The sequence below is a fragment of the Barbatula barbatula genome, assembly GCF_947034865.1.
Source record: "Barbatula barbatula genome assembly, chromosome: 2".
Taxonomy (NCBI): domain Eukaryota; kingdom Metazoa; phylum Chordata; class Actinopteri; order Cypriniformes; family Nemacheilidae; genus Barbatula; species Barbatula barbatula.
The window spans coordinates 13,971,338-13,986,924 of NC_136767.1; the positions used below are offsets into that span (position 1 = coordinate 13,971,338).

At 39.7% G+C, this 15,587-nt stretch overlaps 2 protein-coding genes across 2 annotated transcripts; both read right to left on the reverse strand.

Annotated features, from left to right (window-relative positions):
• Positions 1 to 14,013, reverse strand: snx18a (sorting nexin 18a). Its single transcript, XM_079450447.1, has 2 exons — positions 12,322 to 14,013; positions 1 to 2,385 (listed from the first exon to the last, which is right to left on the reverse strand). The coding sequence occupies exons 1-2, from the start codon at positions 13,748 to 13,750 to the stop codon at positions 2,132 to 2,134; spliced, it is 1,683 nt and encodes a 560-aa protein (XP_079306573.1). The 5' UTR covers positions 13,751 to 14,013; the 3' UTR covers positions 1 to 2,131.
• Positions 14,014 to 14,603: 590 nt separating this feature from the next.
• hspb3 (heat shock protein, alpha-crystallin-related, b3) lies at positions 14,604 to 15,340 on the reverse strand (the record flags this gene model as incomplete). Its single annotated transcript, XM_079476142.1, has 1 exon — positions 14,604 to 15,340. One exon carries the CDS (start codon positions 15,338 to 15,340, stop codon positions 14,891 to 14,893), a length of 450 nt encoding a protein of 149 aa, XP_079332268.1. The 3' UTR covers positions 14,604 to 14,890.
• Between the last annotated feature and the right edge of the window lie 247 nt (positions 15,341 to 15,587).

Consider the following 15,587-nt stretch of genomic DNA (forward strand, 5'->3'; position numbering starts at 1 on the left):
GTAAGATCTTTATAGTCTGAAGAGATAGTTATATATATTTTATTGCATTTCTGTCAATAGATCCCACACATTTGACCTTTAAGCATTGTACATACAAAACAATAATTGCCTGATAATTGAAACAGTGTCATTTTACCTGTCCTGTACATTAGAAAGAGAATGTGAATGTGATGAATTAATGCCTGTTCTTCAGATCTACTGATACCATATATTGCGATATTGTAATGAGCTTTTTTTCCGTCAGATGCTTTAGGAGGAACTCATCTTCACAACATCTGGAAAGCATTTCCTATCAAACAGTCTAAAGCCAGTGTTTAGCATTCCAACACCCACGGCCACAGATTAGCCACTGTTTTTATTATCATCTCCCTGCAAGCATCACACCCTTGTTCTTAAAAAGCTGACAGAACAGCATAACCTAAGCAGATGCTTTCATCCAAAGTTACAGTGCATTTACATGCACCTTGTTTACATGGTTGCGATTTTTGGTAAAGTATTAATGGCAAATAAGCAATGCTTAAGAGACTACTGACATTTTAACTTGAATATATAGTGATTTCCAATGTGACCTTTTCTGCAAACACTATATACAACTGAAAGCAACATTCTCCAGTAAAGTGACAGCTTCAAGACAGGACTGTCCATTTCTGGCAGCAGGAGGGTTGCTTGGCACCTCTCCCAGAGACCCTTCCTGATGAGAGTAAAGCATGCTTCTGTGTTAACAGGCAGTGCTGAGGAGAGCAGCTGTGCCAGAGCCAACCAGAAGAGCAGTCAGGTCTGGCAAACAGGCTGCGCTCCCACGGCATGGCCCTGAAAAGGCATTTGTTGGCATTCACAGTGAGCACTCCTCTCATTACCCGTATCAAGGGTACAGAAAATGGCGCAGTGGTAACTTTGACAAGAATGACCTAACATGGTTACAGACTGACTGACACATAAAACATATTATGTAGGACTTCTTACAGGGTTCAAGGTCCTTTATAAGGAAAAAGCTAGTTACTGTGTATCTTGTGTTAGTATCTCCTCATAAATAAAAATATCCTACCTGTGGTATAATCTGAAACTGTTCATGTCACTGTCCTCCAACAGAGAACTCTGATATAGACAAAAGCAGGAAGAATGAATACACAAATCTGTGCTGTCAGACTGGATAATGGTCGTGCTGTGGGTCCCCAGACCAGAAATGAAAACCACAGATTAATCTCCCAATCTGCCTGCAAAAACACACATCATGTTAACATTTAAGGTACTGTATGTCTACCCAAAATGTAAAGAACTTAAAAATACATTCAACGCACTACGCAAAGTTATGTGAATTATTTATTTAGGAAATTTCAGCACAGCTTGGTATGAGTGTCCGTGTGAAAAGCACACATTTGGAGTAGAAATTTAACTCAATTGTCTGAGCACATTCGTTTTGTAGACGGAAAAGTCTTGGAATCCTGAGTGTGCTTTCTGTTCACATTTCAACATGTTCAGGTGTCTGTCCGAGTATTACAAGTTTTTGTGTAATGACATAATCTGTATCTTGTGTTCTGTATTGGTTCAAAACATCACTATAAAAAAATTATAAAAAATTACGGCATTGTAACCAGCAACTCCTACGCTTGAAGCTCATGGAGTGTTCTACAGTACGTTCTATAAGATAATAAAATCAAATTTAGAATTAAAATAATATGTATATATCTTTTTAACAACTTCTAAAAATACCAACGAGACAGAATTAAAGGCACAACAGGGATGTCACCGGGTCTGTAAACTTTAGAAAGAATGGCTAAGAACTGTTTGAAACTGGCAGTCATATCGATATATCACCCAACCATGTGAAGACTGTGTGACACTCAAAATATTAAATATTAGCATGACATGCTCTCGGTGATTATATTAGAATAATATCTGTCTTTGACTTGTATTCCTGCACGTCGCTGTAATCCTTACTAGTTTCACAGAGTATATAATAAAGTCCAAACCATTGAAAATCGAGTAATATCATAGTCTCATTATATCCTCAAACCCTTATAACTAACATTCCATATGTGGGGACAGAGTTATCGACGGGAACGTTCTCCGTCTGGCTGAGGTTCGTCTGTCTCTCTGCTGAGCAAGATGGGGCTCTGTCCGTCTAACCCATTTAGGCGTTGTCGTACTTCTGCAGGGCTTCCTCTAGTTTGCCAGTGATCTTCTGGAAGAAGCTGATCTGCTGTTGTAGAAAGTGCTGCATCTGACCCTTAAAGTCCCGCACTCGAGTCTGGTGGAAGTGCTGGATCTCAGCCATCGTGGCGAAAGAGATGATGTTGCAGCGTTCCCGGACTCCGTCAGCTTGCTGACTCTCCATCTTTCCTTCCTCTACGTGCTTCTTACTGTCTTTGACCTTTGTGAGAGCTCCTGTGGAGAAAAGAACCCGGATGAGACTTTAAGTCAATTTAGAGTTTTTGTATTGTACAAACTGTTCTGGGGAAGCATTTGTCATTTTTCCTACTATGGTGGCCAAGAACTTTATGCATTCTACCAAATATCTTGTGTTCATCAGAACAAAGACATTTATACAGATTTGTAACAACTCGAGGGTGAGTAAATGATGACAGATTTTTCATTTTTGGGTGAACTCATTAAAGATTACAAACATATAGCTTCACAGCATATTGACTTATTCATTGTATTGGCAGTGATATACACACCTACCCATACCACACAGATGTGCAGGTGGTGTTTATTGATTTGTTTGTTGCTCAAACTAAATCAAACACACAGAGGGAAATTGATTCAAGAATCCTGGTTTAATATCTATTGTTACAGATCTTTTGTCTAGAAGAGGAAGCACACTGAGTGTGTAATGAGATCTGCAGCAGCTGCATTCAGCACCGCCGTTGTTACGCAAGACTGTCTTGCAACCTCCGAGAACATGGAAGTTACATCAAGCACAGTACAATCACATGTTTCCAAGGACTGTGTCAGGAAACTTTCATCAGCCTTATCAGCAAATAAAAGGTTGTTCATGTGTAAATGACTTAGCAGATATATGCCAGATGTAAATCCTGTAAGAGGTGCTCTATGAACAAATGGATACAAAGCCCTGTAAAATTGATAGAAAAGCCTATAAAATAATGTACCAATTAGTTAGCTCAAATCATGTCTGTCACGGTTTCCCACTGTGTCTCTCCATGTTTTCCCCGAGGACTTCACTTAAATAAAAAAAGATTGATATTAGCCCCTTTCACACATACAGTCTTTGCTGGTAAATGACCATTAATGTTTTACTGGCATTGCTGTTTAGAGGACAGTTCTGCTTGATGACCTCACAGAAATTACTGTAATGTTGGTATTGATGTGTAAAGGGTATCTTACCGGAATGCTTAAACAGCACATTCGTAAATTTACCAGATAAGTCCTTCTGTGTTTTAAACGCCCCCAAAATGCACTTTTAAATGTTGTCTGAACATATCTGTGTGTCAGGAGTGTGTGAACAGAACTATCTTAGAATGATAAAAATCCACCCAATAAACCTCAGCTGACCTCTTGAACAAGCTTGGCCTTCTTTCAGAAATGTGACATCACATTGATTCAGCCCTCCCTATGACTGCTGTCTCCGCCCTCATCGAGTTGTACACTGTCTGCCATTGTTTTCACGCTGGACTACTTACAGTGAGCTACCAGAATGTTTTGTAAACAAACAACGTGTTGCAAGAGTGAACATAAGTCTTCATTTACTCCCAAAATCTGAGCCTCTGTAGACACTGTGGATTAGATTTATTTCTCAACGGAATTGGCAGGTGAAGTCACTTTACACCGGATGCTTCACAAACGAATGTTAGTAAAATGCTGGATTCATAATAGGTTATGTTTTCAGTTTTAAACATATGAAGCGTTTGTCCCGTGTACTGTCAGGTATAAAAACAATGGGCCTGTTGTGAAGACATAACGCGTTTGTGCATTTACTCATAGAGAACATATTTTCAGTTTTTATAGATATGATGCGTTTATCATGGTAACCTAAAATTCGCCCGATTTAAAGACGTAACGCATTCACTAAGTTTTTGAGACAGTGTTTCTATTTCACTTAATGACCACTATATTCAGTTTTATTGTTTCTGGAAGCACAGGCTCACACAGCCCTTTCATTTCTGCTGGAAAGGGGCGGAGACCAGCCGCTTTGAAACTGAAACTTCCTAAGATTTATATTACATTTTGTAAACGGGATAGAGTAGGGGTCCTTTAAAGAGCCATGTAATAATATTAATGTACATAACTGCTACATATGAGCTCTAGACAGGATCTTTAGTGTAGACGATGAGTTTCAAAAATGTATCTGGATTAGTGTAGTTTAGTCTGGCTACACCACACGCGACAAATCCATTAAGAACAATGCATTTGTCACATCATGCTGTATCCAGTGTGGACAAAATGTATAATTATAACGACTTCTATTGTTTTTTGTTGAGTCACGCCACTCGGGTGCACTATACACAGGGTGTCAGACTACTGTATGTAATTCTGTGATTAAACGTCTGACACAATGTCAGCAGTGTCAAAAATGTATCTTTTCCCAGCAACCAAGTTCACATTACAATGACAGGAAACCAGAATGAACTTGGTCAAGTGGAACATCCCATAATTTGACATACTAATCATAAGTTAATAAACAGGTTCTTCCACCGCCAAAGGAAAGGACCTCATTGTGAAAGTCAGGTCAGTTTTTTACTGACCTCAACCAGCTCTGACACAAGTGTTGTTGAAAATCACTTGCAGCTATATTGGTGAAATACTGTGTGAGCTGTCACATTAATCGAATTTCTTTGGCAATGATGAAACATGTTTGAGCAAATGTCACCCTCACATGTACAATCAGTTTCTCTGGTTTACTCATGTCGGTCATATTCTGTTACTGACAAGTGACAAAGTGATTTTGTGGTATAGCAACAGATCCTGGCATTGACACACTTTTGATGTTGCAATTATGAAGGTATGCAATGTCTTGGGTAGTGCTGTGCAATATATCGAAATATCGCACAAATTTCTACATTTAAATAGATTTTAGAAAAACAAATATCGTATTGCATATCGAACATCGCATTATTTAGCGTTTTCCCTCAATATCGCACTGCCCAAGTCTAGAATCAACAATCCCAGTTCTCCAAACCACCCAAGTTAAAGCCTGTGTCAAATGTAGTCTGTAATCTTATAGAGGTTATAAATGGAGGCTTATTAGTGTAAATCTAATGGCATCATGATATAATAATTTACTTTACAAAAAGGTTTGTGTTTATGTGTTGTGCAGATGGCTGACTTCCCTGTCCAGTGAGGAAAAACATATAAGACATTCCGAAACCCCCCATCCCCCCAAAACTCTACATTCTGCCTTCTGGCAATAGAAGCCTTTGGCTGAGAGGAACCCAGATCCATACAATTCCTCCCCCTAGTCAAACATGCAAACTCACATTTAAAAGTACGTTTACATGATACAACTGAAAGGTTTTTCCTTTGCGTTTTTTCAAAAATTGAATGTACACACAACAGCGTTATAAAAACAATCTGCATTTACTCGGATCCGGAAAAACAAATAAAAAATAATGTACTATGCATTCACGAGACCAGTCAATGGCTCCTACTGACCTCTGTCTCTATCAGTCTCTCCTCTCTTCTTTCTCTGCTTATGTCTCCTCTGTGAAAACTCAGTACGCTAAAATCAACAACTTGCATGACTCTTGTACTCTCTTTAAAACCTTCTCTGCTCTTCTTTACATGCCTGCCCCGTCACCTCCATCGGACTTAACAGCTGATGATTTTGCATCTTTCTTCGTAAAGAAAACGACCACCACAAGCAGTCAGTTATCTGACTACTAGATAACTACAGACCGTTATCTCTCCTCGTCTTCATTGCTAAAACTCTTGAGCGTGTTGTATGTAACCAGCTCTCCTCCTTTCTCACGCAGAACAACCTTCTTGACAGCAACCAGACTGGTTTCACTGAGACTGCGCTGCTCTCTATCATTGAAGCCATGAGACTGGCAAGAACAGCCTCTGACTCTTCTGTACTTATTTTACTGGATCTATCTGCCGCCTTTGACACCGTTAACCACCACATCCTCCTGTCGACCCTCAAGGCTACGGGTGTCTCTGGAATGGTGTTACAATGGTTCAAGTCTTACAGACTGAACGTGTAATACGCATGTGTATGACGTCATCGTTTTTGGAAAATGCCAGCCTTCAGTGTTTACACTGACACGTTAATGCCTTCGTTTTAAAAACTCTTCAAACTTTTGTGTTTTCAGTGCCCCAAAACACGGTTTTCGTGTAAATGAACAGCCAAAACAAGGGTTGTACAGTGCGGCATTTTAAAAAAATCGGCCTGTGCTAAGAATAAATATAATAGTGTAGCACACGTGGGATACAGTTTTGAACGTGCGGTAGACAGAGCCGCTTGTGTGTGTTCAGTGCTTTAGTCTTTGTGCTTGTTCATGTGAGGTTAACTAATGCCCCACCACTATTTATTTTCGTTAATATTTATTTTTTTGCGATTAAAACTTGTTTTCCGGCTGCATTGAGTCCATTTAACTAGAGCTGAACTGCGCAATGTGGGAAAACATGGAAGGAATACCGTAAGCGTAATTGTAGTATTTAAATATGTAATCTGCGTGTGTACATGTGAATGAGCTGCACACTTTAACATCTCACAAGTGTGACACTCGAGGATTTGTCTGTATCTCACTATCCACCTTTTCAATGCGCGAAATTACCCATTATGCTTTGCATATGCGCGTATGGCTGATGCTCAAGACTTCTGATTCATGATAGTCATGTACTAATATCTGAATTAATACTTATTTCCAAATGAACTGATGACGAATGAAGAAATGGACTACTCAAGAATGAATAAAGGGCTAAGCTTAGCTAATACTGGAGTCATGAGGATTCATGTGTTAATACTGCCCAGGTTAACTACATGTTAGTACATGTTTGTTAGTTAATGTATTAATAAACACCTGGAAGTACAACGTAGCAAATCGATTCTTGAATAAAGAACAATGAGTTCTTCTGAGTACTTGTAATGAGTACTTTTGTAATATTTGTAATGAATTAACATGTACAATTTGATCACACTTTTACTATTTTGATATAGCATCTGTCACACTGCTGGATTGGGGTGCTCCTCCGATTACACATTTTTACCATTTTATTGAGTGTGTGTGACTATGCATTAATGTACTAAATTGCCAACTATGTGATATTGATATTTTGAGTGATTGTATGCAGTTTTTGCCTTTAAAGTGCGTTAATAGAAAGAGATACCACACCAGCTATAAATATAAGTGAACACATCGCGTGGGATCTTTTAAAAATTAACACCGTATTGGAGACATCTGGATGCTTCAGTGTGGCTGTTTCTGGTATGTCGTGTAGCGATACAGCTGCTGTGTTGTTAAATGTGCCTTTATTTATAGAGCTACAATGCTGACTTTGCCAAACATGCACTTCAATTTCATACCAAATACATTTACATTTAATACATGTTTAACCCACCTACCGGTTGCATCACTTGCCCACCTGTTGCATAACTTGCCTCCCCACTGTCGTTTTAAAGTAATTCAGTTACTACAATAAAGCTCCAAAAACGCGTCTTCTCAATTTAGCGTAAGCGGAACGAGTGTCGCAGTAAAGATCAGCAGCAGCATACAATGTTTTCCGGTTTTTGTTTAAATCGGTCTCGTGTAAACGGCCTCAAACTCAGTTACAGACAGATAAATATAAAGAAAGGCAATATAGTACAGGTCAAGGAGATAGACCTGACATGTGAGACGCATTTCACACACAATAGAATTCAGCAAGAGGAATTCAAGTCCATATAGCTGCCTAGATATCTAGAGTGGCTTATACTTATCAAAGCGCAGTTTGACAATTTACAACAATAAACATATTACACAATAATATATACACAGTATATATGATGGGACTATCTTGCGTGGTCCACAAAAGGGAAACATTTCCATCTTCCATGTAAAATGTCCATGCTTTGGGCAAAAATAGCCATATGGGAATGACACGAGGACATGAATAAATAATCAATGACTTTTCATTTCTGGGTGAACGATCCCTTTAAGCCACCAGAACAGATTCTGTTCCCTGGACTATCAAGTAAATGTTCCCTGCAATTATCAAGCAAATTTTTATATGAACTTTAGCACATAGAATATCACACCTAAAGGGTCAACTCAAAAATAAATTGCGCATGGCTTGAGAAAGGTCTGACGCACAAAACAGACGTGTGCAACTTCCTCGAGAAGAGGAAAGAAAACTCACGTGGGAAACTGAGGCTCGACTGAGTCGCGATAGCATGTGCTGTTGCAGACCTCTCCATTATGTAATGCGCTATTACACAGGACACTTCTCCCGTCTGCATGGGGAACTGGAGAACAGCGACTCCCTTATTCACCTCCCGTGACCAGACAGAGCAGTCACGCACCTTATCTTGTGTGACTGACTTTACTCTGGAAACCCAGATGTGGGATTGTTGCCTGACAAACAAGCATTTTTCTTGGTTATTTCAAACAAACGAGAAGGCAAATGAACATGACTACCAAAGCAAATGTGATCACACGTTCAATTTGTTTTGGATTCGTGGGAATTAAGGATATTACAAAAGCCATTAGCTGTAAATACAACAGATTTTTACTGATACTTTCCTATACAACAAGCAATTAAATCCAAAAGATGCTTTTGAAATTAGTTTTTGCTTCTGTAGTAAAACCTGAAACAACTGGATGTTAACTTATACTTATATAAGGATGAAATTCTAAGAACATGAAATTCTATGTCACAGCTTATTATTTATTATTTAAAGCAGATGACTTGAGGGAACTGTGACAGAATTTAACCGGCAGAAATGACTGACGCAATTCCTCTATTTTTACAAGCTTTTAGTCCTTTAAAGTGGCTTTTCAGAGTTTACATTATACCTTTTGTAATGACTAGACTGTAGATTTGATGCAATCGCATTGAACATTAAAAATGTCTCAAACATCCAACCGCCTTCAGCCAATCATTTTGCAGGTGGTTAGGCCTCTACACACAATCTTAACTTCCTCTGCTATTATGACCTGAGTCACAATTTCCCCCCATTGTCATAAAAACCACATAGAACATTTTCCACTGAACATCATTGAGAACCAAAGAAAAGCGGCCCATAAATGGCATCAATAATGTTCAATAATGGCCCTCACTTTCATTGTTAATGGACTTTCTATAGTAACACAAATCAATGCACACTTTGCTCATGTGTATGTTATTTAAAAACAGCAGAGCTTTCATTCTTCCTTGGGGATATTATATAATAGCCTTGAATAAAATAATGTTACAGACAAACCCGTTAACAACAATTGAACTTACTGGACTCTACGGGTGATGCTACATCTGAATAACTTGTTGCAGTTTTACTAAGCAATTTTGTTATTTTAAAGTGGTCACAAAGTATTATTTAGATGCAACTCCAACTGCTTCGTGAATTCATCAGAGGACAAAAAAATGATGGCGAACAACATTGTTTTCATGCAAAATGAAAACTTCAGATTGAGGCTTCATTTTGGAGGAATTTCTAAAATAATCTTAAATCATAATCTAACGATGAAAACACGCATCAAAGTTTCATATCAATCATTAATTTAACTATGATTTCAATCTTTGACATGATCTTACTCATTCGAGCGATATTAAAGATATCAAGGTTGGTTATATTTTCATAGTATGTTCTTTACATTTTGTAGGATGATTTTGAAAAACTGTAAATGACCAAAGATGACTTTAGTTGGGTTTTTACAGACTGGGTCACAAACTGAATTTCCTTATAAAGGAGGTCTGTTTTTTCAACAAGCTACTATAGTATACAATATCAAAGGTTCACCCAAAAATGAAACTTCCAGTTGTTCTAATGAACACAGAGAAAGATATTTGGAAGAATGCTTGTAACCAACCCGTTCTTGGCCACCATTGACTACCATAGTAGAAATAAATACTTGTTCTGTTGAACACAAAAGAAGATATTTTTAAGAATGTGGGAAAGCAAAGCGTTCTGGGACACTTTTGACAACTATTTAAAGTTTTCTTACTATGGTAGTCAATGGTGGTCAAGAACTGTTTGGTTACAAGCATTCTACCAAATATATTTCTCTGTGTTCATCAAAACAAAGATATTTATACAGATGATGATGACAGAATATTTATTTTGGGGTAAACTGTTCCTTTAATAGCTTCTATTCGAAGCATGATGTCCAGTTTGGAGGACAGTGTGGGAAAAGAACAGCTTTTCTGATAGTTTTCTAATGACTCATTTAAGGTCTCGATGACTGTTTCTCTGTGGTTGGGTTTTCCTTTGTGTTCAGTGGCATAATTTGCTTTAGTCAACTGTGAAATTTGGGTTCAAACAAACAACAGCAAAGCTAAATGTCTCATAGAATCTGCAGACCTATAACATCTTAAAGTTTCTTCCTAAATATGGTAAAAATACTGAGATTGGATACATGGCAGTTGCTTAAAAGGACATAGCAAATGCTCAGGCATAGAAGTTCGGGTTTGGTTAGTGAGTTGCAGGTGACCTCAGACATTCAGACTGTGAATAGGTGGATCCGTTTGCAATAGGGTCAATTCAGGCCTCTCTGCTGGACGTACAACACAGCATTTCAATTTATCCAAAGCATTGTGTACCCACAATAGAGTGACAGCGGTCTCTTTAGCACCAGCCTCTACTTCATTAAACATCTGCTTAACACATTTAACGACATGAATGCCGCTAAATTTAGGCCAATTTTAAAAACACATTATGCTTCTGGGAATTTAAGTGTTGGTCTAATTCACTCTGTGTTTTAATTCACAGAGCTTCCACGTAGCTCACAGACAACCTCTGTTGGCTTAGACAAAGTCACATGGTTTGTTCATGTTGTGGTTATAAAGAGCCACATAGATGTGGGCTGTTGAAACAGCTTGTAAAACGAAGTGTTGCCTGTATGTCGAGACAGCATCCTTGAAACAAGACGACAAGTTTAACATCATTAAAACTGGAACAGTAAAATCTAATTCGACGCGGCACACTTAAAGACTTCGAAAAGTCTTCAAGAAATGAATGAAGTTAGATTAAATGCACTTTAAAGTGCATTTGAGAGCTCTTAAACTAGCAGACGTAAATGGTTTCATGATTAATAATGTGGCTTTGGGATTGGTCATTTAAAAAGGAGTTAAATTATGTTGATTCTATGCGGTCGATTTACGGAAAACCGACTTAAAAATAAACACTAAGTCACATCGGGCAGTCTAAACTAATCATTTGTGAACATCTGGAATTTAAAATTCATGTAAAGTGATGGAAAGTATTCACTTTCAAGCTATTTACACATTCAATTTCAATAGATTCATCTTTAAAAAGAAAAGAAAAACGTCCTTCCTAAAGAAGAAGATGATTCTCTTAAAAACCTTTGAGAAAAAGGAAGAATCAATTACTTGACCATCTCTAGATGGCTAGAGAACTGCACGTCTTTATGTTAATATGAACCAAGCATGCGTCATACATTTGTGTTACTCAAACATTTGAGGGTGTGATTTGTAACATTTCCTGTACACCGAGGGACTTCTTTACATTCTGCAGCTTCACCAAGAACAATAAGAGAAACAAAACACGTCGCCCTACATTCTTTTTAAGTGTTTCTTTTCATACTATTAAAGACATTTTCGCTCCATATGTGTGGGTAATAAAGGTAGAATTTACAACAGCACTAAAAAGCCATCCTTTAATCAATGCTATTGACTAAATGACTGTATGTGTGCTGAAACTCTCAAGCAACCTTTTCTTGACTTGAACAGTGCACTACGTCAATAGTTTCAGTCTATATCATCATCCTGGTGATTGACCAACCACTGGAAAAACACATTAAGCACGTCAGCGACAGCTCGGCTCACCGTATGTGACTCAGCAGTCAGATGAAACTAGGAGGACCAGTGAGCTCACCAGCGACACTTCAATTCAAAAAAATCAGTCAAGCGAAGACCATTACTTTTTTGAGTAAAGAGAGAACATGAGGCGCTTAAAGACCTGGCAACTTCCTTTTCATGCGAGCAAAAGATCATTCGTAAAACTGATGCACTCGTCTTGCCAACACATTTAGCCTACATCTTGGTGACACTTTAATCCAAAGAGTTTGACTTTTTGTTCAAGGGTATACTTTTTTTCGATATGCATGTTCCCTGGGTATCAAATCTACGACCTTTGCTCCACCAGCTGAGCTACACAAACATTCACAATTGAAAGATAATAAAAATACAAATACACTAGTAAATGATTACCTTTCTGTACATGGATGATATCAGGGTAGTTCGCAAGGTGTCCTTGGTAGAGGGCTAACAAATCCATCACCGGGTCCACATCTTGTTTAGGCTGCTCTGCAAAATAGTCTCCAATAGTTTCATAGGCTTCTCCCGTGTATGCAATCGCATGGTTCAAACCAGCCGAGAAAGACTGTTGGTCGAGGTCAAACGATTGACTTAGATATTTAAAAGACTGTCCCACTCTCTGATATTCTTTCTTGAACCCAGCGATCTGTTTCCTCGCAAACTCACTGACCGTGGCATTGACTTGCACCACGCTGTCGTCCATTTTTCTGGAAAAGGTCTTGAAACCATCGATTTTGCTTTCGACCTCCTGCAAATCCAGAGGGGCCGGCGGGGTGCCGATGGTGAGGAAAAAATTGGCACCGACCATCTCGTCCTTCTCAGCCTTCCGCTTACCCTGCTTCCAAAGCTTTTCGTCTGTAGAGGGGCAGGTGAGGAAGTGCTGGAAAACATCACACCTGGCAAGCACCGGGTGGCTGGTCATATGGTTCATCCACCATATCAACCCTCTTCTTCTCTTGGATATGAAGTCTTCTTCGAAACGACCCTTGGCTTGTTTTTCTGGGATGTGTGGCACAGAGATGACCGGGAATTTTTCCACCAATCGGGCGTAGAGCCAATCGAAATGCTTGTATCTTCTGTTGACCTGGTTCTGCATGTGGGTGGGTGTCAGTTTGTAGGAAATGTAACTTTTCATGCCTTTGAATTTCGTTTGTTTGGTCGGGTCATCAATCGTGCAAGAAAACGGGTAGGGGTTTTCCTGCCACTCCGGACCGTACTGACCCATGACAACAATGATTTTATCTCCATCCTTCACAAATCCAGACGCTTCCCCCAACACAAAAGCCTCCCCTCCCGACTTCACAAAAGTCGAGAACCTGTTCAGATTTCTGCTGACTGTGGCTGAACACTTGGCGTTCTGCGCGCCTCTGGGCATTGATGCTGTGGAGATACTGTAGGCAGAGGGTCCGTTTCCTTCATAGTTCGTGTAATGTCCACCACCTCCTGGCTCGTCGGTCACAGATGAGTGATCGTCCCATTCATCATCCCAGTCGTCATCACTGGCTGAGATACCTGCATGTGTCTGAGGTAGTGCCGGATAGGGGGCAAAGCTGGGTGGTGGTGGGTTGCCCGTCTCACAACCTCCACCGGGAATATTGGAATATCGAGAGCTGTTGTTGTTAAAAGACGACACGTTGTCATTCCTCAATATCTCAACGTAGGAGGTAGGGAAGAGCCCCCTATCCCCACTGCTGTTCGTCCCCTCAAGCCACCCCTCAATGTCCTGCTCGCTGCACAGACCCACAATCTCTTGCTCCTTCAGCGATATCTCCCCAGGGTTTTCTGAATTAAAGTCATACAGAGCTCTCGCTCGCAGAGCCATGACGCGAAAATATATCCAAGCTGCGATGAAGCCGCACAGCACGCAGACTCGAACCCAAACTCAGTCACTGAACTGACAACTCGCGCGAATATCCAGGTTCGCTTCTACGATGAAGGATGATATCATTTAGTCATCAGATTTTGATTACTAGAAACGAGCAAACCTGAGACAAGAAGTCATTGTAGCCATCCGCAGAGTTTGCCTTTCTGAGCCCCGTTGCCGTGCGCCCGTCCCACAGCAGCCGCAGTGAACACTCACTCAACACCGAACGCACTGAGACAAAACAGCACGTCACGTCGAGGGCGGAGCTTAACGCAGCGCACACTGACAGCACCAATCAAATGTATCGGCATGATGTGGGCGCGGTCTCTTATTAGGTAAACATTGCTGTTTATTACGCTGTTATTTCTCTATATTCGTCATATTGTTCTTGCTATTATTAATCGAATCATAATTTGTAATAACACGTTAATAATGTAGCATGCGTTTACTCCACAAGTCCCATCAATGTAAATATCTTATTCAGTATTATATTTTTCAAAAGATGTGTTTAGCTGTTTAAAGGTATTATGATACGAAGATACTATCTATGAACCCAACTTGTTCGTACAGTGTCTAGACGAATAATGAGAATTGAGTTGCATCGTAACCGCATCCCTGCAAGGTGATGGCCAAACCAAAAGCTGCTAACCTAACAGCACCGCCCCCATTCACTTCTATTTATGGGGTCCAATCCAATGCAAGTAAATGGGGGCCAGTTAACAACATTCTTCAAAATATCTTCTTCTGTGTCCTGCAGAAGAAGAAAAAATCACACAGGATTGAAATGAGAAGAGGGCGAGTAAAAAGATGACAGAATATTTATTTTTGGGTGACTGGCTTTAACGTCAATTCGAATAAAACATGACTTCGTGTGAGTACTTCATATCATACGGTATGTAGAAATAAAAATATATCAGTCTAGTGTCACATGTCTGTCAAAACATAAACATGAGAGAAAGGTTTGTTTTGTTCAAAGAAATAACCTTTGAAATAATTACATTATCTTCAAAAGATCAATCAAGCGTGATGTTGTTAAAGTTTCTGAAACACAAGCACGTCAACTGAACAAAGGTCATCTTTGATCGGGTCTTGTATCGTTTAATCACACGCTGACCACCATCGGTCCTTAGTTTCCACCACCAGTATCCCATCATGACACAGTATGCCTTTGAGGTCTCCGGCCTGGAGCTGTTGGTCAGGCAGTGGATACTGTCTGGTGAAACTCCGTGACACAAAACCATGCTCGTCCATCCTCGCCCCGTGCCGACATCTGATGAGCAGCCACCCCTCAAACACTTGTATGAGGATATCCTCTGGTTTAAACTGAGTCACGTCCAGCAGGATTTGAAACTGTGGCTCTCCCGAGTCCTCGTCTTCACTGTCGGCTTGTACAGTGTCCAGTACTTTAACCGGCAGGCATTCTGGTCCTGGCAGAGCAAACAGTCGATGATCAACAGTGCATTCCTGAAGTTTTCTGGTTTTGAAATGCTCCTGGTAGCGCACTGGGAATGAAATCCAGTGGGAAATAGTGATTCCCTCTCCTGCCATGACACTGAGGGCTGAGTTACACGTTGCTCTATGAGTAGCGATAAAGCATGAGGTTAGTAACACCAACCCTGAGCTAATAAAAGACTGGCCTCAGTTTATATTTCTGGGTCGTGTGAAAAGATGGACTATTTTTACAGTAGGCAAAACAACGCTTGATTATGCTCATGTAAAGGGTTCATTTTAAAATGAAAAAAAAAACATTATGTTCTCAGCCTGATACAATCCTGTATAACTTTCTTTTGTAGTG

Coding starts and splice junctions, on each gene's coding strand:
- snx18a (XM_079450447.1), bottom strand. CDS start 13,750: ATGGCTCTGCGAGCGAGAGCTCTGTATGACTTTAATTCAGAAAACCCT. Junction 2,386..12,321: donor TATCATCCATGTACAGAAAG/GTAATCATTTAC, acceptor TTTTCTCCACAG/GAGCTCTCACAAAGGTCAAA.